The 24,717-nt window shown below is 44.4% G+C and overlaps 2 protein-coding genes across 4 annotated transcripts in view; one reads left to right on the top strand and one right to left on the bottom strand.

Moving 5' to 3' along the window:
- The window catches only part of rnf123 (ring finger protein 123), a 40,226-nt gene extending 20,013 nt beyond the window's left edge, over positions 1 to 20,213 (bottom strand). Inside the window, exons 1-27 of one of the 3 annotated variants that reach the window (XM_058054453.2) lie at positions 19,815 to 20,213; positions 18,974 to 19,090; positions 18,817 to 18,901; positions 17,130 to 17,209; positions 16,019 to 16,116; positions 15,897 to 15,951; positions 14,640 to 14,725; positions 14,467 to 14,553; positions 14,320 to 14,387; positions 14,070 to 14,195; positions 13,878 to 13,992; positions 13,703 to 13,807; positions 13,504 to 13,629; positions 13,340 to 13,432; positions 13,194 to 13,269; positions 13,007 to 13,122; positions 12,347 to 12,446; positions 12,166 to 12,227; positions 9,427 to 9,498; positions 9,175 to 9,295; positions 8,912 to 9,013; positions 8,042 to 8,142; positions 5,610 to 5,802; positions 5,285 to 5,430; positions 436 to 519; positions 245 to 352; positions 3 to 180 (exon numbers count right to left, since the gene is read on the bottom strand). In XM_058054453.2, coding sequence (XP_057910436.2) covers positions 3 to 180; positions 245 to 352; positions 436 to 519; positions 5,285 to 5,430; positions 5,610 to 5,802; positions 8,042 to 8,142; positions 8,912 to 9,013; positions 9,175 to 9,295; positions 9,427 to 9,498; positions 12,166 to 12,227; positions 12,347 to 12,446; positions 13,007 to 13,122; positions 13,194 to 13,269; positions 13,340 to 13,432; positions 13,504 to 13,629; positions 13,703 to 13,807; positions 13,878 to 13,992; positions 14,070 to 14,195; positions 14,320 to 14,387; positions 14,467 to 14,553; positions 14,640 to 14,725; positions 15,897 to 15,951; positions 16,019 to 16,116; positions 17,130 to 17,209; positions 18,817 to 18,901; positions 18,974 to 19,055 — 2,665 coding nt within the window. In that variant the 5' untranslated portion in view covers positions 19,056 to 19,090; positions 19,815 to 20,213. The other 2 variants (XM_058054456.2, XM_058054455.2) reach the window with 2 other exon arrangements.
- A 310-nt stretch (positions 20,214 to 20,523) lies between these two features.
- aldh4a1 (aldehyde dehydrogenase 4 family, member A1) lies at positions 20,524 to 24,275 on the top strand. The gene is made up of 15 exons (XM_058054460.2): positions 20,524 to 20,747; positions 21,509 to 21,602; positions 21,678 to 21,770; positions 21,836 to 21,883; positions 21,943 to 22,098; positions 22,162 to 22,311; positions 22,371 to 22,445; positions 22,513 to 22,700; positions 22,762 to 22,835; positions 22,900 to 23,096; positions 23,164 to 23,211; positions 23,279 to 23,431; positions 23,497 to 23,618; positions 23,682 to 23,800; positions 23,860 to 24,275. Exons 1-15 carry the CDS (start codon positions 20,707 to 20,709, stop codon positions 23,970 to 23,972), a joined length of 1,671 nt encoding a protein of 556 aa, XP_057910443.2. The 5' UTR covers positions 20,524 to 20,706; the 3' UTR covers positions 23,973 to 24,275.
- Positions 24,276 to 24,717: the final 442 nt, after the last annotated feature.

The raw sequence follows: 24,717 nt of genomic DNA on the forward strand, positions 1-24,717 counted from the left end.
ACCTGGTAGTTCCTCCATGCTGCTGGCTGGACTGAAGTAATTCTTCAGAGCGCTGTACGCATTCATGGCGACGTTGAGGTACAACTCCGGCGTGAAGGCGAACAATGAGCCTGTGTTGTCTGCGTGTTCGATCGTGCGTATACAGACACACAGCAGCCAGTAGATGTCCAACATCTTCTCCTAGATACACAACACAAAAGTAGTATGCACACATGGTGTGTTCTTCAACAACACGCACACACACCTTAGAGTAGATGGTGGCGTTGATCCAGGCCAGTCTCCTGCTCAGGTGGTTCAACTTCTCAGCAAACACCTTCTGACTCTTCTGGAGCTCCTCCAGGATGTCTGACCTCTGCAGGAGCAACGCAACACGCTCAGAAGTGTGAACATACGGAACATCTGCCTGACCGACCAAGCACGCAGGATGTTCCTTACTCTCGTGGGGCATCGTGCGATCTTCTCCTCCGTGTCCTTCAATGCTGCTGCATACTCGTGAACGTCGTCGGCTACCACCACCATCTGCACACACACACCAGTCACCATGATAACTAGTTCACTTTGGTCTGTACGATCATTTGGCACTATTTCTCCGGGTACTCCGGTTTCCTTCCACATTCCAAAAACATGCTAGGTTAATTAGCGACTCCAAATTGTCCATAGGTATGAATGTGAGTGTGAATGGTTGTTTGTCTATATGTGCCCTGTGATTGGCTGGCCACCAGTCCAGGGTGTACCCGCCTCTCGCTCAAAGACGGCTGGGATAGGCTCCAGCATCCCCGCGACCCTCGTGAGGAAAAGCGGAGAAAATGAATGAATGAATGAGTTCTCCTCTTATTTTGTGTGGAAGTGGTAACTTTTTGGCTTCTTATTTTGTCTTTCCCCAACCTCGGCCATCTCTGTGTGGAGTTTCCATGTTCTCCCCGTGGATGCATGGGTTTTCTCCGGGTACTCCGGTTTCCTCCCACATTCCCAAAACATGCTAGGTTAATTAGCAACTCCAAATTGTCCATTGGTATGAATGTGAGTGTGAATGGTTGTTTGTCTATATGTGCCCTGTGATTGGCTGGCCACCAGTCCAGGGTGTACCCCGCCTCTCAAACGAAGACAGCTGGGATAGGCTCCAGCACCCCAGCGACCCTCGTGAGGAAAAGCGGTACAAAATGAATGAATGAATGAATGAGTTCTCCTCCTATTTTGTGTGGAAGTGGTAACTTTTTGGCTTCTTATTTTGTCTTTCCTCAACCTCGGCCATCTCTGTGTGGCGTTTGCATGTTCTCCCCGTGCATGCGTGGGTTTTCTCCGGGTACTCTGGTTTCCTCCCCCATTCTAAAAACATGCTAGGTTAATTAGCAACTCCAAATTGTCCATAGATATGAATGTGAGTGTGAATGGTTGTTTGTCTATATGTGCCCTGTGATTGGCTGGCCACAAGTCCAGGGTGTACCCCGCCTCTTGCCCAAAGACAGCTGGGATAGGCTCCAGCACCCCCGCGACCCTCGTGAGGAAAAGCGGTAGAAAATGAATGAATGAATGAGTTCTCCTCCTATTTTGTGTGGAAGTGGTAACTTTTTGGCTTCTTATTTTGCCTTTCACCAACCTCGGCCATCTCTGTGTGGAGTTTGCATGTCCTCCCCGTGCATGCATGGGTTTTCTCTGGGTACTCCGGTTTCCTCCCACATTCCAAAAACATGCTAGGTTAATTGGCGACTCCAAATTGTCGATAGGTATGAATGTGAGTGTGAATGCTTGTTTGTCTATATGATTGGCTGGCGACCAGTCCAGCCTCTCGCCCGAAGACAGCTGGGATAGGCTCCAGCACCCCCCGCAACCCTTATGAGGATAAGCGGTAGGAAATGAATTAATGAATGAATGAACATTTCTGTACTCCAGTGGGGTCATGACAGAAAATAATTGAGAACCGCTTCTGTATAAAAAAATATGATAAAGTCATGTCTCTACATGTGAATCTGGGATGTGGAGGCGTGGAGCTATAGGTGAGCGCTATCAAACCTCCTATTCCAGCATCCTCAACTTCCCATTTGAGGCACCGATGTCATCACCTCTGTATAAAAGGGAGAGCACATCACGGTTTGCCAGCAGGGTGAAGCTAGCGGGATAAAGGCTGCGCCTCTGCAGCCGTGCGGATTGGAATGAGGAAAAAAAGGACTTCCAATATCGAAGAGGTCAAGAGGACAATTTGTCAGAGGGAAGGCAGGAGGGATTAGAAAGAGATGAGACGGGGAAATAGAGGAACCAACATAAACACGGACAAAAATAAATCACCAAGGTCGCCAAGAGCGCCTTTATGTCGCCATGGAAACACAGGAAAACGACTCAAAGCCATGTCAAAGTTGATATGTGGCTCCAGAATGCTGCTGCAGCTGTGATGACACGACCATATGAAGATGTTGGTCACTACGCCGGCCCTTCTGACAGCATCTTGACTGCTTTACACAGTCATGGATGCGTGATTTGCAATTCTGTGCCAAAACAACACTTTGACAAGCTTTTTAGCTTCCTGTTCCATCGTAAACAATGGCGACCGAATCCAGATCGGTCAGCTGGAGCTGCAACTAATCCGCGGGGAACATCCCTCACTTTTATTATCGATACGATGCTCTCAAACCACCCATATTCTTTTAACCACTAATATATATATATATATATATATATCACTCACATAACTGCTCATATTTGATGTATATATTCCTAACTGGTTGATATGTTTATCATATTAAATGCTTATATTTATATTATAACCGATCATGTTCATCAAGTTGATGTAATTGATGTATCATATTGATATTCATAAAGCTGCTCATAATAACATATTCATACATGACTGCTCCCATTTATATCACAACTGCTCATATTGATATCACATGAATATAACTACTCATATAATATGATATTCATATAACCTTTCATATTTATAGTCACAGGAAAAATAATTAAGACCCCCCCCCTTGTTTCTTCAGTTCATTGATCCATTCATTTTGTACCGCTTTTTCCTAACGAGGGTCGCGGGGGTGCTGGAGCCTATCCCAGCTGTCTTCGGGCGAGAGGTGGGGTACACCCTGGACTGGTCGCCAGCCAGCCAATCACAGGCACATATAGACAAACAACCATTCACACTCACATTCATACCTATGGACAATTTGGAGTCACCAATTAACCTAGCATGTTTTTGGAATGTGGAAGGAAACCAGAGTACCCGGAGAAAACCCCCCCACACACGGGGAGAACATGAAAACTCCACACAGAGATGGCTGAGGGTGGAATTGAACCCTAGTCTCCTAGCTGTGAGGTCTGCGCGCTAACCACTCATCCACCGTGCCAACCCCAAATAAATATAATTGTGTAATTTTATTTATCTTTCTCCATTTCATATAGCAAAAAATGTCACACATTAGTGGCAAGTGGTGATTAATCATTCATTCATTCATTCATTCATTTTCTACCGCTTTTTCCTCACGAGGGTTGCGGGGGGTGCTGGAGCCTATCCCAGCTTTCTTCGGGCGAGAGGCGGGGTACACCCTGGACTGGTGGCCAGCCAATCACAGGGCACATATAGACAAACAACCATACACACTCACATTCATACCTATGGACAATTTGAAGTCGCCAATTAACCTAGCATGTTTTTGGAATGTGGGAGGAAACCGGAGTACCCGGAGAAAACCCACGCATGCACGGGGAGAACATGCAAACTCCACACAGAGATGGCCGAGGGTGGGAATTGAACCCTGGTCTCCTAGCTGTGAGGTCTGTGCGCTAACCACTGGCCCGCCGTGCCGCCCCTGGTGATTAATCATGATTAATTAATTTGAAAATAGATTAATTTGATTAAAAATTTTAACCATTTGACAGTACAAATTAACTTTCGTCTGTAGCTTCTTTTTTTTGCCTTTTTTTATGTCACGACCAAGTACTGTGAGTACTTTTCGACAGGGTGCTCGATGAGATGACAATTTGGAGTGGCCAATTAACCTAGCATGTTTTTGGAATGTGGGAGGAAACCGGAGTACCCGGAGAAAACCCACGCATGCACGGGGAGAACATGCAAATTGAATAGGACATGGACAAATTGAACATGGAACTGAACCCCGGTCTCCTAGCTCCTAGCTACAACTACTTGTTTGGACAAATATAATGATAACAAAAATAGCTTGTGAGAGTTTTCTTTTGCTGGTAGGGAATCAGGAACTCCAACCACTTGTGCCTGATGGTGGCATCTTTAGGAATTGACGTAAACAGAGGAGCTGAGCTTTGGGAGGGTGAAGCGCTTATGTGGCTTACAGACACACCCATATAAGGAAGTCTGCCCCTTTGTGATATCATAAAGGGGAAATTTGACCACGCCTTTTGAAACCGAGTGTTTTGAGCCATCCCAAACTTCTTTCAGTGCTCACTTCCAAATGTGCAAACCTCATTATCTAAAACTTTGGCATGGTTTAACACAACAACAAAACATTGTAACTATAGGTCAGAGGTCAGAAAAGTAGAAAAAGCCTAATAGGGGACCTACTTAAGGAAAATAAAAACTTGTTCTTTTCTATGCTGCAAAACCCAGATTTCTGTATTTTCCGGACTATAAGTTGCACTTTTTTTCCATAGATTGGCTGTTCCTGCGACTTATACTCCAGATCGACTTCTAAATGAAAAAGCTGCTAATGTTACATAAACACTTGACACCATTTCTGTTCATGTCTATTTTTTGTGTAGCTGAATAACCATTGTGTTAGCATATCTGACATCTATTCACTATTCATTTATTGTTAGAACTTGCCTTCCAAGAGGATGTAATGTCTGTTTTTGTGAAGTCGTTTGTAAAATAAATTACCCGCAAAAAATACGACTTATACTCCAGTGCGACTTATGTATGTTTTTCATACCAAATTACGCATTTTTGGCTTTGTGCGACTTATACTTCGGAGCCACTTATAGTCCAGAAAATACGGTATTTTGCCAAGATTGGTATTGTCGGAACATATTCTTTCTGCAACAACATCAATGGAATGCCGCCTTTTCATTATCGAGGAAATAGTCGGTTAGCACAAGTTTGCTGGGCTCATGGATCCAATAATGAAATATGCACCATGAACCTTTTCTTTTCATATCCTGGCTGATGTGCAGGTTACGCGTGCGATACCGTGAGCGTGCACATTCACTTGGAAGCCGGAAAGGGCTAGCTAAATGCATGCTCTGTAAAGAATGTATTATTATTGTTATCATGAATTATTCATCTACCACGAAGCAGTGAAGACGAAAGAAAGCAGCACACCTTCCCCAGCTGCTGATGGACACTCAGGTTGTACATCATCACAACGCCATCAATGATCTCCAGCAGGGACTTGTCCGCCATTGGCTGATCCGACTCTTCCAGAGGTCGCCCGAGCAACAAGCCGTCGTTACCATGGCTACCCTCAACTTGAGTCGGGAGACAAAGGAGACAAAGAGGAGAAGCGTGATTGTTGGTTCATTAGAAGGCAACTTGTTCTCTCAGCTTTGTTTGGTAGCTTCCTGTCTAGACAGGAAGTGGTGATAATGAATGAATACTGACGCCACAGCAGCGTGCTGCCGCTATGGCTTCACGTCAAATGACTCACTGTCCTCCTCGGTGCGCTGCTCCACAGCAAGGGTGCGAACTTTGACCTTCTCGGGTTGGCTGAGGGGTCGCCTGGGTGTCATGAGGCTGACGGCAGCCGTGCTGAGGAAGCGATTGGCTCGACCCAGGGTGGGTGAGCTCAGCCAGCTGGGTCTCGCTAGAGCTCCGCCCATCGCCACTGCGCCAAACGGCCTCTGGTGGTTGGGAGGAGGCAACAAGACAATGAAAACACGAAGATGCTGCGTGATGGATACTAACCACTCTCAATAGTCTGGTTTTACCATATCTTACTTATTGTGTGGAAATATGGGCTAATAACTATAAAAGCAATCTTCACTCGCTAAATGTACTGCAAAAAGGTCAGTAAGGATAATTCATAATGCCGCCTACAGAGAACATACTAACTCCTTATTTCTAAAATCACAAATACTTCAACTTGCTGATATAGTTCATCTTCAAACAGCTAAAATAATGCATAAGGCTAAAAATAACCAATTACTGAAAAATATCATCCAATACTTCTCTACAAGAGAGGAGAAATATGATCTCGGGGAAGAAGTACATTTGAAACACTTCTATGCTAGGACTACGTTATGCTAGCCATAGCATTTCAGTATGTGGAATCAAACTATGGAATGGATTGAGTAAGGAAATCAAACAATGCACAACGATGAGCCAATTCAAGAAACAATACAAGCAGTTGATGTTTGCTAAATACAAGGATGAAGAGTCTTGAACCAGTCATGATGTGCTATATATATCACTTATTGACACTTACTATGGTACCCATTATGGCATTGGATGCTCATATCACCTTGTACTTCGGTACAAGGTACATTATTAAAAAAAAATGTATTATGGAAAACAGGAAGTGAACAAAGGTAACAGTTACTGATTGTAAAAGTACCAGATGGAGGGGTAGGATTTAATAAGCTTTGCTTCTTCCTACTCCTTTTGGACATGTGGAACTGGGAACTGATATGCACTCAATTGTAATGTCTTGAGAAGACGTGGGGGGAAAAAAGATGGCAGATATTCGATGGGGCAATCAAAAAATGGTGATGACACTCCTTTGAGTGGTCGAAATCGGCCATTAAAGAGAGAAGACAAGAGAAGATGGTTATTGCTGGAAAAACTCTGGAAAAATGAAAGGATGCCATTTTTGGATATTTTGGAAGATAGGATAAGTTACATATATTTAAAAAAAAACAAAAAAAACTTACAGCTTCCTTTTTGTCATATTATGACTCCCCCAAACTATTATCCAAAAATGACAACTTTATTTGGTTTTGTTTCTCAAATTAAGACTTCAATAAAATGTTGATTTTTTCTTTAATATTGATATTATAAGCTACTATTTTTCTTCATATTACGGGTTTGTTTATGTAAAATTGGACCCTTTGGACCCTCTTGTGAAATTTTCTTTTAAAATTTTCACTTTATATATAACTTTCGGTCGAGTGGTTAGTGTGCAGACCTCACAGCTAGGAGACCAGGGTTCAATTCCACCCTCAGCCATCTCTGTGTGGAGTTTGCATGTTCTCCCTGTGCATGCGTGGGTTTTCTCCGGGTATTCCGGTTTCCTCCCACATTCCAAAAACATGCTAGGTTAATTGGCATGAATGTGAGTGTGGATGGTTGTTTGTCTATATGTGCCCTGTGATTGGCTGGCCACCAGTCCAGGGTGTACCCCGCCTCTCGCCCTAAGACAGCTGGAATAGGCTCCAGCACCCCCCGCGACCCTCGTGAGGAAAAGCGGTAGAAAATGAATGAATGAATGAAATAACTTTTTTCAACTTTTTCGTATTACAATTTGAAATGTTGTTTCTTTAATATTTCAACTTAATACAACCAGAATGACATTACTTTCCTCATAATATTACTATAATATTACTTTCCTCAATATTTCATACTTTTTTCTCTTAATAGTTTGACTTTATATATATACACACATATTTTTTTTCCATTTTGTTTTCAACTTTTGCATATTACAATTTGAAATAAATGTCTTGTTTCTTTAAGATTTCAACTTAATGCTACTAGAAAGACGCTATTTTCCTCTAGTATTGACTTGTTTTCCCTCTTAATATTTCGACTTTATTCCGTTTCTTATTCTTATTCCGCTTTTGGTGTTGTTGGCCCCAGTGCCGTAATTTGGACCCCACGGTGTATGGATTTGGGACAGCACTACTACTGTCTCACACTTTGTGCACTCAGGAAGTAAGTACACCATCTATTTAGGTCAGAAGTACTGCATTTGAGATGGTTGTTGACTACAACAACAACAATAACAATATGATTTCTTCAGATTTGATAAATAAATAAATAAATAAATAAAAATAAATTTAATAAATGTAAAAAATAAATAATTTTGATAAGGATTAGGCTTTCTGTGCACGATCAAGGCTCGAACAAAGACGGTGTGATGGGAACCTGTGCTGCGCCGCTTTCCTCATCTTCATCAAGGTCGTCCATGGACGTAGCCTGGATCTCTGCGGGGTCGATGATGATGTTGGCTTTACTCGCCAAATCATCTGGAGGAAGACAACATGGCAGACATGGCGAGGCATTAACTTAAGTCGCAACGAGAGGCTGAGACTGCCAGCTGCTATTTATTGTCCCTTTGGCCTTTTCTGGCACTGAACTGTGAGGTGCTCCACGCGGACGTGATGACGGACGGTTGGCCCGATTGGCTGCCTGATCACACTCAAAACAATAAACCTGCGCTCGTTAGGCAGCTCATCAAGGTCCTGCCTGTTGACGAGCCGTGCGGCGTTCAATCAAACTGATTAGTGGGCTAATCAATAACTGAGGTCAGGCCACGTTATAAGCAGGTCCCGAGCGCCGCTCGGTGATGAAGGGGCCGCTGATTTACACGCTTAACGACGAGATGTTAATCAAGAGCCCATTCCTACAGCCAGCACGCCAACACTGATGAGACGCCAGGGAGGGAGAACATCTTCAACGAGAGGATGATGAAGAACGGACGGAATCGCGATCACGACTTCACTGCTTTACCCTCCGTCATAATCATAATCATCATCATCACAATAACACAGTCATCCAAACGCAATTGCTGCGAGTGGTCTCTGAATGAACGGGACAGACACACGCAATGGCGGCTCACTTCCTCGGTGTGACATCACCGCAACCGCCACAGCCATAAAACCATAAAACCTCCACCTCCAACGCCATATTAGCAGAACTACCGCAGTAACACGTCGCTGTCACCAGCACGTGCACGCAGCAACTGCACCCTCTAGTGGAGCTCAGCGCTACTTCAGAAGATTTCTTTCCACCGACCTTTCAGTGTCTTCTTGAGGTGGGACAGGAGACCCCCTAGCCTCTGCAGGTCAAAGTAGTCCACCTTCCCATTGTAGAAGAGCTGGGGAGGGACGTAGGCCACTAGAGCAGGAAGTGGAAATGAGAGACGACAACTTTATTAACATGCAGGAGCACACAGCCTAGTGTCCTCTGCTCATGGTGAGGTCCTCACACACAGAGGTGGTTGGACAACAGGACAACAAGGAGGATATGTGTGGATTTTTAAAAAGAGGCTTCTGTACCGTCACTGTTGATGCTGCCCGGGCACTTCCTGCTGCTTTCATCCCAGCAGGCTCGCACGGCCGTGATGAGGCGGTGCAGGAAACACACCATGTATTCTGGAGGGCAGAGAGCTGTAGGATGCTACCCACACACACACAAACACACACACATGTTTTTATACAGGATTCATCATATCAAGGTCCCACAGAAATGACTTGAAGGTCACTAGACCTTCATTGATAACGAATGTGACCTTGGAGTGCTCCTCTTACCCCTCTGTTGCTGGCATTCTCTTGCAAGAACTTGCGGAACTTGTTGAGGAAAATGTAGCGTGACGCTTGGCCCTGTGGCGAACACACACACACACACACACACGTATACTGCATGAAAGATGTGTAGACCTCCACATCCATGACCTATCTTTCTCCTGGAATATACAATATATGAAATTGTTGACCTCATGAACTCCTAAAATACATCAAAATACTTTTTGTTAACCCGGACTTGTGAATTCCTGCAATTTTAATAGTTTCCTGTTAATTTCCTGGTATCGTGGTTCAATTACCACTACTTTACTTCGCTCTATTGTGTCATTAACAAAATTTATTAATAAACAATCGCTGTTTTGTGGGTGACTACGGCGTTTTAATAGTCAAAAAAATCTTGTAATACAACAGCATCTGTAATATTCTGACCGCTAGGGGTCAGTAATGTTCCATTATTGAGACAAGACACTGCATGATGTCAGCCACGGCGTGTCCAACAAGATAGACTGAAAATAAGTTCTCCTCCCAAATGGTGTGGAATTGGTATGTTTGTTATTTTGTCCGTCCCGTTTTTAAACCTTTTTACAAAAAAAGTTTACAACACAGTAAATAAATTGGACTTAGCTCACTAGCATGCTAATGTCTAATACCATGTCCCAGTAGTGATCTATAGGGGTGACTATAGGGGTGTTATGTCATGTCTATGGGGCTCTAATAATGGTAAACAAAGAAACGCATTTAGAAAGACATCCATTAGTTTTCTATGCTGTAACTATAAAAATATTATATTTATTAATATTGAAGCGGACTTTGTGAAAATTCCCATATCCCGGTCTGGTCTGAAAGTAATTAACCGCCACAAACGAGGGACGACTATGTTTTTTTTTAAACTTCAGCGTTACTGTAGTATTAGGAAATAACGCTGAAATATTCTCAGAAAAAAATATGGTCATTTTAAAAGAGTTAAAATATTATAATATGTGTTGTAAGAGAAAAAATAATATTACAAGAAACATACAATGAATAAAGTTGTAGGTTTTGGAAAATTGGGTTGGGGGAAAGTTAATATGCCAAGAAACATATTGTAGGAATAAAGTCATAATAATATGGGACAAAAATTAGGAACAAAATATTTATCAAATTATAAAAAAACAGCAAACATTGAAAAAAAACTGCAGAAATTTTAGGAGAATAAAAGTCATATTCTGTTAACAAAAAAGTAGAAATTTCATCAGAATAAAATCATAATATTATGAGAAACAAAAATGCTGTTTTACCACAGAGCTGAAATATTAAAGAACAAATCCTTTTTTAAAAGTCCTAATAAATACAAAAACAAAAAATGAAGTTGTAATTTTTGGGAAATTAGGTTGGGGGGGAAGTTATGAAATTTATTATGATAATTATTAAAATTAAAAAAATTGTTATGAGAATAAAGTAAAAAATACAAGAAGAAAATGGAAAAAAAAAGGACCCGGAAAATAGTTGCTGTTGTAGTAGTTGTAAAAGAAATAGAAAGAACTGTTGTAATTTCACAAGAATTAAGTCAAAACAGTTGAAAAAAATGTTTTCATTTTTCATTTGTTTTTTTTATTATTTATTTATTATTTTATTTATTTTTCAAATGTTTCATTTTATGGGGAAAAAAGTTTTAATAGAAGAAACATATAATATCCATCCCTCCTCACCCTGTTCACCAGCAACTCTTCAATAAAGGGGAACACATATTGGAATATTATCTACAAAATGTGTTTTGTGTTCACATTTATGGTTAACTGAACCCAAATGATATCTGAAGGGAATCAATTGATTCGGTTTCAGTTTTCGTCTGTCCTTCTGGAACTGATGAATGACAAAAACCTCACGCTAATGACATGAGTCAAAGAATGTGCTTTTACTGCCATCTAGTGTCTACTTCCCAAAGGAAAAAGTACACTGTTTGTTGTTGATATACAGCTAATAACAGTTTTGTTTTGTTTTGTTTTTCACAACAGAAAATGACCACTGATTTCCTGAGCAACAAATGTTCTCTGGAACAAGGAAATAAAAATAGTTTTGTCTTTGTTTGGATCATATATCCGATAGCGGGGTGCCAGGAATTCTGGGCCTCATGAATAACAAACAACGGTGGGGCCCCCTGCCAATTGGAGGTCCTTGGAATTATGATGTTTGCCCTTTATATGGCACCTCCAACCAATAACACCCATTATAAATAAAATGAAAAATATACAGTTAATCCATGTGATTGGTATCATCTGACTTAGCTTAAAACTCTGATCGAAGCATCCGAAACACTCTAGAACAGGGGCTTCAAACACGCGGCCCGCGGGCCAAAAGTGGCCCGCAGGACACTAGTTTGAGGTCCCCGCCTTAATATGAAAGTTTAATGTTAGTGCGGCCCGCGCAAGTTTGATATGGATGCTGTATGGTATCATGTACCCAGAAAAAATTATTACGTTTAATGTTAAATGTTAAAGGTTAAATATCTGTTATCCTCCGTATCCGTGTGAAGTGGTAAGTTTTTGGCTATTTAAGTTTAAGCTCCAGTGGCCCCCAAGTAAATTGAATTTGAGACCCCTGCTCTAGAAAATGTCCCATATTTAACATAACAAGTATGGACTTGTTGTTGTTGTTGTAAATCAACGTGCTAACGGTCAGCTAGCTGGCGAGCAAGGTCATGCAAGATCATATATTGTGGAAGAGATGCCAGCAGCACAGACAATGACAAATGAAAGATGCACCTACCGTAGTTTTGTCCTTGTTGTTGAGCAGCAGCCTGAGGATCTGCACCTGCAGCTCCTCCACCACTAGGAGGAGACAAAGAGCTCATCAAAAGCCGCATTTCTTCTTTCATTCATTCATTCATTCATTCATTCATTCATTTTCTACCGCTTTTGTTCCGACGAATAAGGAAAGAGGCTCACACCTTCTATTCTCTTTTTCAGCCTCTGACACCCTCGCTCGTAAGCTCGCCGCCTCAAACGCTCATCAGAACTTTCATCTTTGTGCTCCCGCTCGTCTTTGCCCTGAAAGGGAAAAACAGGAATGAACATGTTAAACCATCCCATGCCTTTTCTTCTCCCACTGCTGGCAGTGGGAGAAGAAAAGGCATGGGATGGTTTAACATGTTGTGCCAACTGGTTGTGCCAGTCGGAATGGATAGCGGCATGGGTGCGCCACACTGCGCCTCACTGCGCTGCTCATGAAAATTCCTAAGTAGCCCGTTGGCGAGGCTTCGCCGTGGCGCACCTACCCTGTCAGTCACCTGTCAGTCATTCATTTTCTACAACCTATCCTAGCTGTCTTCGAACGAGAGGCGGGGTACACCCTGGACTGGTGGCCAGCCAATCACAGGGCACATATAGACAAACAACCATTCACACTCACATTCATACCTTCATGGACAATTTGGAGTCGCCAATTAACCTAATTAGCATGTTTTTGGAATGTGGGAGGAAACCGGAGTACCCGAAGAAAACCCACGCATGAGATGGCCGAGGGTGGAATTGAACCCTGGTCTCCTATCTCAGTATCGGTAATGAATATCGGCTATCGGTAGGAACGTTTTGGCCAAATAGTTTGTTACCTCCTTATCAAAGTGCGTTGGCCACCAGGTGGTGGGGATGAGCTCCTCTAGCCCCGCCTCCTTCACTCTGAGTGGCGTCTTGATGTAAAAGAAGACGACGGAGCGCAGCACGTCGAATGTGAAGTTGTGTTAAGGAAGGCGGAAGTGAGGGATCATGTGACGGCGGCGTGATCTTCTCGGAAAGGATATAAGACGTTGCTGAGCAGGTACTTCCTGGACTTCTCGTGGCGCAGGATGGCAGTGGTCAGACGCAGGTAGTGGATCTGAAAGAGCAAACAGGAAGCGTGTGAACACACACAACAAACACCGGCCGCGTTCACAGCCACGTCCTACCTGGAAGCCCAGGTCAGGGATGATGGGGGAGAAGCGGTAGGCCCTCAGCAATGACATCATCAGCTGCTTCAGACACTCGTTCACCTCGTAGTCCTACATACACACGCAAACACAACGCTCGCAGTGATGCTGATGTCACATCACATGACACCATGGGTTTTTACCTCCATGAGGAGCCAGAAAAGATCCAGCAGCTGTTGTATGAGCGGGTGTTCATCCACAGAACCTCCACCCTCCAGAATCCCCAGCAGGAAGTTCATGAGGACATCCTCCACCAGGTAAACTTTACACTAGATCCAGAAGGAAAATGGGTTTGGTAAATATGTCGGTGAACAATGAAAGCATCTAAGAAGAGTTGCTGACCATGAGAGGAGCAAAGTGGTTGAAGATGTGAGCCAACGTGATGAGGACTGTTGGTTCTCCGTGCAGCCTCCAAAGGGAACAATCCTTCTCCAGCAGACGTTCCTCCTGCAAGCAAACTCCTTCTTTAGTGTGGAGGACCACGAGCTCTGGTGTCTGGGATGCAACATGATCCCACCTGAGTATCGATAGTAGTGGACAGGACGTTCTTGATGTAGCCCAGGAGCTTGTGAGCTTTTATCAAGTCAGCAGTGGGGGGGTCCTGCAGGGGCAGGTAGCCTTCCACGGGATACGTGCAATACATTAAGGACAAAGCAGCGTGGGGCGTCACAGGGCAAATACAGAATGCTGTTTTTCCACCGCAGGATATCTGAGAGGTCGGCTTCCAAAGTTGAACGCCACCGACTCCTTGAACGAGAGGCTGATGGCAGGAAAGTAAGCCACGCCAGGACCCATCTTGATGTCGCTGAAGGCTGTGCCCAGAGACTGGCCGTTCCTGGGAAGAAAGCCTTTTTAGCTGTGCAACGCAGTGTTGAAGGTGTTGATCTCGTTGCCACAATCTTTGTCTGTCACTAGATGTGTGGTGGACTGGGTATGAGCGAGGGGGTGGAGTCACTCACAGGCAGAAGGTGATGGTGGCTTCGTCCAGGTCAATGAGACAGCTGACGATGTCCCCCGCCGCCCACGACTGAGACCACACAAACGAGCATCAACAACAGTCACATGACCCCCCGCACCACCACTATGTTGGCTTCATGTGGGCTCACCTTCCCGTAGTTGGTGGTGGTCACGTTCCACTTGCGCACTCTGTTCCCGTCGTAGGCGTAAGAATCGGGGGTGTCGCCTACGCCCTCCTGAGAGGAAGTCACAACCACAGCATCAGGGACACTGCGGAGGCTCGGCAAAAGATTCCAACCCCCCCAGGGCGAGGGCGACTCACCTCCTGGTTGAAGCGACAGCTGAGCGTGCACCATCCGATCTGCATGAGACCCTGTGAGGATATCAGCACCTCGTACGCCCATTTCCCTGCAGATGCCACACGACAGGAAGTGTCCGTCCAATACAAATAAAGCATCACATGATCGTTCATCCGTCGCAGCGAGCTGAGAGTAAGAGCGCCGTCTCATAAATGGGAGGGAGGGGGCTTCAGTTCCCGAGTTCCCACACAGGGTTGTGGCGCTATGCCATTACAAAATAAAAGCCGCCATATTTTTTTTATGTTTTTTTTACTTGAAAACTATTTTAAGTAATATATTGTAAATATATAGATACATATATCAGCTATTATTGATGGACATATTAACCACAAATAATTTGAAAATGATTACAAATATTTTTATTTTGGTAAGCATGCACCAGAGTCGCTGGTCTGCCTCGCTGGCACCTGTATGATACGTAGTCTACGTAGTCTATTGACGGGCAAGCTACGAGCTACGATCGTCATCACAGTCATCAAAACACGACTCGTGTGTGCAAGACCGCAGGGGTCAATATTTGCTTTATTATTTGCTTTAATATTTGTATTCTTGAAAATTTGGGAGGGCGGAAAATTTGTCACCACCGCCACTGTGTCTGCAATGGTTATTTGTAAATAGCAATATTTATTTAACTTTTTTCAACAACTAGAAGAACATGTCAAACCGAACTGTTGATTTAATCACAAAGTTGCTGATAGCATTGTCAACATTTGAATTGCACTTTATTTACTCAGTGCTACCTGCGGTCTGTGGCTGTTTTTTTTGTTGTTGTTTTGGCCCGTTGGCAGCACATAAAAAAATAAATAAATAAATATAAAAATACATACATTTATATAAATAAATAAATGAATAAAAGTTGAAATAAACAATTTTGTAAAATTTGTTTGCAGAAAAACGTATGTTGTGAGAATAAAGTAAAAATATATATATATTGAAATAAATTCCTAATCACAAGAAAGAAATGTATGACAAAATAGTTTAAAAAAAACATCTCTAATTTTACAATAATCAATTCAAAATAGTAAAACAAAATGGATTTAAGAAAAAAAATCCTAGAATAAACTCATAAACTAAACTAAAAAATCCATCCATTGTCTATGCTGGAGCCTATCCCAGCTGACTTTGAGCGAGAGGCGGGGTACACCCTGGACTGGTGGCCAGCCAATCACAGCGGTCCTCCCTCCATCCTAACACGGATCAGCATGTCAGAAGAAGCTTACCTTTGTAAACGCAGGTGGTGGCTCGGATGGAGCTGAAGTTACTGTGCCCGATCACCTGAGGTTGAGAAGACGTTGATCATCAGCGACCAAGAAGAAGAAAAAAAAAAAAGTGGGTGTCATACCCCCAGTAGGTCGTCATCTACAAACAGAAGACCCTCGAAGCCACTGTTGTGGTCCAGAACCACCGGCTGGGGACCCAGACGACCTTCTACGGGCTGGTCTGGACAAGACGGGGAAGATATCAGCAATGTTCTACCTTCACATATAGACAAACAACCATTCACACTCATTGGAATGCGGGAGGAAACCGGAGTACCCGGAGAAAACACACGCATCCACGGGGAGAACATGCAAACTCCACAAAGAGATGGCCGAGGGTGGAATTGAACCCTGGTCTCTGTGAGGAGGTTGGAAGAAGCTGGAAGGTGTGAGGGTTGCGCACTAACCACTCGTCCGCCATGCAGCTCACATGTCACTTCATTAAGCATATTTACATTTAATACCAGGGGGGTCCAAACTGCGGCCTGAGGGACATTTATGGCCCATGAATTTTTTTTTTTTTCGGCCCACAGAACATTCTAAGAGTATAATTTAACAAGGAAAAAAAATTAACAAAAGCTGACAAATCAGCAGTCATTTTATTGGACAAATTCAAAATTTTATCAGAATAACGCTCTAATATTTTGAGGAAAAATAAATTCATTTTAATAGCATCAAGTTGAAATATTAAAGAACAAATATTATTCCAAATATAGTATAATATATATATAATAGGTTATAATATTGAATGAAGGCGAAATGTTACGGGATTAAAAGGCATAATATTAGAAGAAGAACATAGTGTTACGAGAATAAAGTCAAAATATTCAGAAAAAAAAGCTGCATTCTTATGAGAATAAATTAAAAATTAACACAAGACAAATTATGACATTTTAGTAGCATAGAGTTCAAATATTTAACAAAAACTAAGTTGTTTGATTAAGTCATAATATTATGACAAACAAAAAATTGGAATCTTTGGAAAATTAGGTTGGGGGGAAAAAGTAAATATTATGGACAATTTACAAGGACTATTTCGGAAAAAAGTCGGAAATACATGGTGAAAAAAACATCAAAAGTGGAATAGGCGCAGCAAAGAGTGAAGCTGATAAAAATAAAAATAAAAATAAGGTTTTTCACAAAGCTGAAATGACAGTTTTTTTCCCCACGCTTCTTCTTTGTAGTCACACGTACCTGCACTGTCCTCAGCGCTTTCCCCTTCACACAACAACATTTCCAGGTGAGCACCAACATCCTGGAAGGCCAAGGACTTCCTGGAGATGAGAAGTGAACATATGAAAACCCACCACCAGCACTTTAAATTATATCTTCTTGTCACATCTGTCCAGGGATGAGGAACCATCGCAGCACCAAGGCTGTGTTCGAAACCGCATACTAACATACATACTTCCATGCCCATACTATCCACACTCCATACTGCATACTCAATCCATCAGACAGTATGCAAAGCGTTTACACTACAGCGTACTACATGATAACCCACAATGCATTGCGCTCCTACCTGAGCTGAAATAGACAGGCTGAAGCTGATTTCACTTTAGCTCTAAACTCTTTAAATACGCCACTTTATTGAGATTTTTTTTTAATTAGGCGAGAAAGTGTCTGTTTCTGAAAGTGTGCCATTTATTTGTCCAAATTCATTCAAATTCATTCATTCATTTTCTACCGCTTTTTCCTCACGAGGGTCGCGGGGGGTGCTGGAGCCTATCCCAGCTGTCGTCGGGCGAGAGGCGGGGTACACCCTGGACTGGTCGCCAGCCAATCACAGGGCACATATAGACAAACAACCATTCACACTCACTTTCATACTTTCATAGTATGGAGTGGCCAATTAACCTAGCATGTTTTTGGAATGTGGGAGGAAACCGGAGTACCCGGAGAAAACCCACGCATGCACGGGGAGAACATGCAAACTCCACACAGAGACGGGAGAGGGCGGGAACCGAACCCCGGTCTCCTAGCTGTGAGGTCTGCGCGCTAACCACTAGACCGCCGTGCCGCCCCTGTCCAAATACCAACCGTTTACAATTTCATTCGGACGAATTCAGCAAAATTTAAGCTAGCCAAAGTGAGTGACGCACTTTAGGTTATTTTCAAAAAATAAAACACTCCCTTACTTTTCTCATACAAAAAAAGAAAAAACATAGTGATAAATCACTGCTTTTACTTTGAAAACAAGAAGAGAACCAACTCGCAATACATCCTGCTTGACACCACCGTTTGGTCCATCCTGCTGCTCAGTGTTCAGCCAATGTTTTTTTATTTTCTCGGTGACGTCACGTTGTGTTGCATCCTGGGTAATTTGAGTGTGAGTAGTAAGCTGATGATACATAGTAAACATTTCTGGCGAATGCAATGCAGTATGCATCCGGGAACTTCTCGCATACTCAAAAATCGCATACTGCCAGTGTAGACACAATGCATACTCAAAAAGTTAGTATGAGTAGTAGGTAAGTATGCGCTTTCAAACACAGCTCAAGACACCATTTTGTTCTAAACGTCTGTTTATGTGTGTGTGTGTGTCTATGAATAGAAGTGTCGGTAACATGAGGCTGCAGAATGGACGTCAGCACACTGACGAACTTGAGCCTCTTTCACGCTGCCTCTGCTAGCCAGTAATCTTGTTCTGTGTGAAGGGCACCCACACTGACATTGTGCGGGGTTTCAGAGGTCATATCCCAACCGTTAAGAGAAGCTGCATGAAAGGAAATAGCGTGAAGCTCAAAACGTGAAGTGCAAGCTGCAGTTTTCACTGATTTGTTTTCACATTTCTGTATGAAAGGGGCTAGGAAAACAACAATAAAAGCGACATCCTCATTTCATTGTACAGTAAAGCCTGGCGGTGATTTCAGGAAGATACCTGAGGGAGGCCAGAGCAGGTCCTTGCTTTCCGGAAGGAAAGACATGATGCAAATAGTCACTCAGCAGCTTCTCGTTCACAATACCTGACGGATGAAAAAAAAAAAGAAATGAGGCACGACGAGGCTGCAGGCGATGTCAACAACGTCCGCACTCACCGGTAGATCTCGGCTTGTCCGTGTCTGATGACAGTCGATAGTTGCGGCGGCTCAGAGCGGTCCCGCCACCTTTGGAGCTCATGCTGCCTGCTGGGAGTCAGCTGACCCTCACAACCACTACAAAGCAAACATGATTACACAGTCGGCTGCACAAAATAATCACATGGATGACTGTACTGTCCAGTGAGTGAGCCTGCCATGTTTTTGATGTGATGGATTATTTCCTTTTTTTTTTTAATTATTATTATATAGGACGTCCCATGAACAGCAGCAGACCGTTAGAAGCCTCAACCTGGGACCCACACACCATTTGTATTATCAAAATTGCATAGTGTGATTTTTGTCGCTGTCTGCAACCCTGAAGAGTTTGTATTACTATCATTAAATTGTGATTATTTTTATGTAAGCAAAATGCTCTGAACGTGGTGTGTGTATGTACACACTCACAAAAAATCGCGACCTCCATTCTAAGCAAGAAATCCCATTTTTTGCAAAATGGCGCCATCGTCATCATTACCTTCAAATGAATCTCTTTTTGCATGTGATATTCTGCTCATTTGACTTAGTGACGTTTGACATTTAACTACAAAAAAACCACTTAGTGGTTCTAATTAAGCGTGAAGGAATGCCTTGAGCTCACCTGGCCTGATACATCTTCTGGACTCACATAGAAATGACGGTTGATGACAGTTTAAGAGACACACCAACAAAATCGACGTATCTCCTCTGTAGCGTCTTCTTCAATGTAGCTTCTAGCTAGCAGGCTAGCTGCCGTTAGCTAGCTAGCAAGGAAGCTCGCGTCACCAAACACCAACATCACACTTTTGACAGTGAAACTCACCACTTTGTCCTGTTTCGCCTATCCAGTCCAGTGTCAGTAGTTTCGTCTTGTTTTGTTGATTTAATCCGAATGACAGACGTGTGCAGGTTGATTTCAACCACAATAGTCTTATCAACGCCTCTGGAGCTACGGCACTCAATGAGGGTCAAAAATGACAGCTCACGAAAGGCGAAAGGAACAACTGTGTTTATTTTCCCAGTCCCAGCTTAGATAGAAAGCAAGTAAACCATTAAAGATTTTTTTCTTATTGGGGCCATAAGTATACCTGCCACGAAATGTAAAAATTGCCTGTTACATTTGCATTTACATGCTTGTCGAATCTTGTGGTCTTAACAAAGCGCTAAATCTTTGAAACATGACATTAAGAGCAACCCACACAGCCGGATAACATAACTTTAAAATTTGGACATAACTTCCGGGTCGGTATAACGTTAGAAACAACTCATTTTTGATTGGCCCATAAGTTTTAAATGGATTCTGTGATTGGTCAGTCATGAAGCCCGCCTCTGTGATATACCACTTGTATATGCCATGGTGGGTGTTACCAAGCACCCCCAAGCACATATAAACATACCAAGCACATATAAATCAATATTATATGTATGTAATGTGCGTCTATCTAAGTATATTATAAATATCACGTCCACAATCTAATGTTGGACCAGGAAATGTAACTCAAGAAGGAACCCGCCCACTGTTACGTCACAGTCTCGAAGGCATCCCGGCGGACTGGGCCAACTCGGAGGTGGCATCAGTCCAAACAGTCGTCAAGTATTCTGAGGCCGTACCATCGGTGGTTAACCGGGGGAGGGTTTTCTGTCTTCATTTTTGACGTCTTAAGGGTGTTTCCTTTCTTCCTGCTTTATTTGTGTCCTGGTGCTGGACGGGAAACATGCTGCGCGTGTCAGCAGCGGCGCGGCTGTCGTGGAGGGGGTAGGTGGTACCGTGACACCGAACTAAGCGGACCGGAGAGGCACGGTCACCTCTGCTGGAAGCGAGCTAATGCTAACTTAGTTTGACGTGAGCCAGACATGCTAGCTTGTTAGCGGTACACATGTATGCTAATATGCTACACTGTATGGTAATACTTTGACCAATATTTCAACACTTAATGAGCCTAATGAGCTCATTCACTGCACAGGGCTTGTTGCCTCTGACTAAATGAACGTTAATATGTCTTAAGGAGATATTTGTTTACCTTTTATGGGTCACATGACGTACTTGGACCACTCAACTGACAGGTGCTGGCCGGTTCCAACAGTCAGTGTTCATTAGCTAAGATAATTAGCTTTCCCAAGAGACGGTGTAGTTAGTGACCTTCATCTTTTATATTGTGATGAATAATTTTATTATCGTGTGATATCGTTATTCCAAACGGAATGTTTGTTGACTTTCTCAGCACGTCGGTGAGTCACACTGGGACATTATATAAAAACCCATTGGGACACATCAGACAGTGAGACACGTGGACAAGCAGCTACACGGCGACCTTGAGTTTGTCTTTGACAAAGTCGACAAAGCAAGTTAATAAGTCATGAAGATAAAAGGTGAAGGTTCACAGTCACTTTTTAACATTCACCGCTGAGACACCACGTGTTGGACTCGTCTAGACAACCTCTGCACCTCCCCTGCTTGTTAGTGTGGAATTAACATGCGGGAAGCTTTCAAAATAAGAGCCCGTGTTGTGTTTTCAGGTTGAAAACGTCTGCGTGTGCGACGCTGTCTGTGAAGAACGAGCCCATCCTCGCCTTCAAACAAGGAAGCGTGGAAAGGACTGAACTTCTCCAGGTTCCTACTCCTGCATGTCTTTCCTGGGATAGGCTCCAGCTCATCCTGAACATGAATTAACTAATTCGTTGTCAGGCGCTGGAGCGTGTGAAGACAAACACTGAGGAGATTCCCTGCGTGGTTGGAGATGAGCACGTGTGGACTAGCGACATTAGATACCAGCTATGTGTGAGTGTGTCATCTCCTGCTGGGATCACCAGTGGAATCTATAGCGAGTGTTTGTTTCTTTGCAGCCGTTCGATCACGCTCACAAGGTGGCCAAGTTCTGCTACGCCGACAAGGTGAGCCACATGGTTTGCGTCGAGCGCCGCTGCGGCATCATTAATTGGCGTGCGTGCAGGAGCTGATCAACAAAGCCATCGTGGCGTCGCTGGCGGCGCGGAGAGAGTGGGATCTGAAACCCGTCCAGGACCGAGCTCAGGTTCTCTTGAAGGCAGCTGATGTCATCAGCGGACCCAAGCGAGCGGAAGTCCTCGCCAAGACCATGATCGGACAGGTAAGCAGAAGATGCTAAGCTAGTTAGCGCCACAGTCGTTGAGCGTGTGTTCGGGGCTTCCAGGGCAAAACGGTGATGCAGGCAGAGATAGATGCGGCCGCCGAGCTCATTGACTTTTTCCGATTCAACGCCAAGCACGCCGTGGAGCTGGAAGCGCAGCAGCCGCTGGATGCTGAAGGAAGCGTCAACACAGCCCTCTATCGCGGTTTGGAGGTACTGCATTTGTATAGTGCCGCCTGTCGGGTTCGATTCCACACCTTTTTCTTTGCCAGGGCTTCATCGCCGCAGTGGCACCATTTAACTTCACTGCGATAGGTGGGAATCTCGCTGGAACGCCGTCCGTGATGGTGAGTCTCCCGGGAGGGATATCTTCAAACACAACGGGTTTGTGGCTCAGGCGTTGACCTCCCGCAGGGAAACGTGGTCCTGTGGAAGCCCAGCGACACCGCCATGTCTGCCAGCTACGCCGTCTACAAGATCCTGAGGGAGTGCGGCCTTCCTCCCAACATCATCCAGTTCCTTCCAGCCGACGGGCCCGTGTTTGGAGATGCCGTGACGGCGTCCGAGCATCTGGCGGGAATCAACTTCACTGGCAGCGTTCCGTAAGGACCGTGCAGGGCGCTGTGTCTGCGCCGTTCAGAACTGATGTTTGGACCTTTGCAGAACCTTCAAGCGGCTGTGGAAGCAAGTAGCCCAAAACCTGGACATCTACAGAAGCTTCCCTCGACTGGCAGGAGGTGAGGATGACTTTTAAAATACATTTGATGGACTTTTCTCATGTCATCTTCTTCTCGTTCTCAGAGTGCGGCGGCAAGAACTTCCATTTTGTGCACAATTCTGCAGACGTGCGGAGCGTAGTGAACGGGACCGTCCGCTCTGCGTTTGAGTACGGTGGGCAGAAGTGTTCAGCGTGCTCCAGGATGTACATCCCACAGAGCCTGTGGCCGCAGGTCCAACAGAAGCTTGTGGACGTCCTTCAAGAAGTCCGAGTAGGAGACGTGAGTGTCATCTTCAAGGTGCTGATGCAGGTGGACCACGATCTTCTAACATCTACTTCTTCTTCAGCCCGTAGAAGACTTTAGCACTTTCTTCTCTGCAGTCATCGACCACAAGGTGCCGCCGCCGTCTTTGCACGTACATCTCTCACGTATGTGTGCTCATGAACCGTCTGCTCCCGCAGTCCTTCAGACGCATCAAGACCTGGTTGGACCGGGCCAAGACCTCCCCTAACTTAGAAATAATCGCGGGGGGCAACTGTGATGACTCCAAAGGCTACTTTGTGGAGCCCACTGTGATCCGGACCAAAGACCCCCAGGACGCCATCATGGAGGAGGTCCAGTCTTGTCCCATGCCGTGACATCCCCCTTTGCTTCCGCCTCATGTCTTTGTGTGCCGCAGGAGATCTTTGGACCAGTCCTGTCTGTTTACGTCTACCCTGATGATGACTACAAGGACGTCCTACGGTTGATTGACAGCACTTCCCCGTACGCGCTCACGGGCGCCATCTTCGCTCTGGACAGGTAAGCCCGCTCGTGGCAGCCGTGACGCCCACCGGCATTTCACCTCCCGACATGTGACCGCAGGAGCGTCGTCGACGAGGCCTCCAAAGTCCTGAGGAACGCCGCCGGAAACTTCTACATCAACGACAAGTCTACCGGCTCCATTGTGGCCCAGCAACCGTTTGGGGGCGCCAGGGCTTCAGGTGAGACCCCGCCCCCTTTTAAGTAGCGAACATGATCCTGACAGCATCTCCCCTTCCAGGCACCAACGACAAACCCGGTGGTCCACACTATGTCCTCCGCTGGACGTCGCCTCAGGTTGTCAAGGAAACGCACATTCCGCTCTCTGAGTGGAAGTACCCATACATGGAATGATTGACGGCTTGGCCACGCCCCCCCTCACCGTCCACTCTGCACTGAACTGTGAATGTAAAGAGCGGCGTGCACGTCTTCCAAAGCACACGCTTGTGTATGTGAGATTTTTTTCGGCGACTTTTTACATTTCTAATCACATCAGACTGTCCTAATAAAATAGTCATGTATATGGAATTATGGAACAATAACATGTTTCATTACTGCTGAACTTTGATTTTGTACAATTATTTTAGGTTCTGACACCTTTGTACAGTAGAAAATATGAAATAAACAGGATCAGTCTGCTTTTGCTTCAAAGAAGTTAAAACTTGATATGTGATGTTTGTGCTGCACGGCGGTCTAGTGGTTTGCGCACAGACCTCACAGCTAGGAGACTAGTGGAGTTTGCATGTTTTCCCCGTGCATGCGTGGTTTTCTCCTGGTACTCCGCTTTCCTCCCACATTCCAAAAACATGCTAGGTTAATTGGCGACTCCAAATTGTCCATAGGTATGAATGTGAGTGTGAATGGTTGTTTGTCTATATGTGCCCTGTGATTGGCTGGCCACCAGTCCAGGGTGTACCCCGCCTCTCGCCCCAAGACAGCTGGGATAGGCTCCAGCACCCCCGCAACCCTCGTGAGGAAAAGCAGTAGAAAATGAATGACTGTGAAGTTTGCCATTGAAACATTTACACAGCAGCTCAGGTTACCCGTGTGTGTGTACCTGTGTGTGTGTGTATAAACAGTATGTGAGCAGGTGAGAGGC

The sequence above is a fragment of the Doryrhamphus excisus genome, linkage group LG18, assembly GCF_037039965.1.
Source record: "Doryrhamphus excisus strain RoL-2023G ecotype Guam linkage group LG18, RoL_Dexc_Guam_v1.1, whole genome shotgun sequence".
NCBI lineage: Eukaryota > Metazoa > Chordata > Actinopteri > Syngnathiformes > Syngnathidae > Doryrhamphus > Doryrhamphus excisus.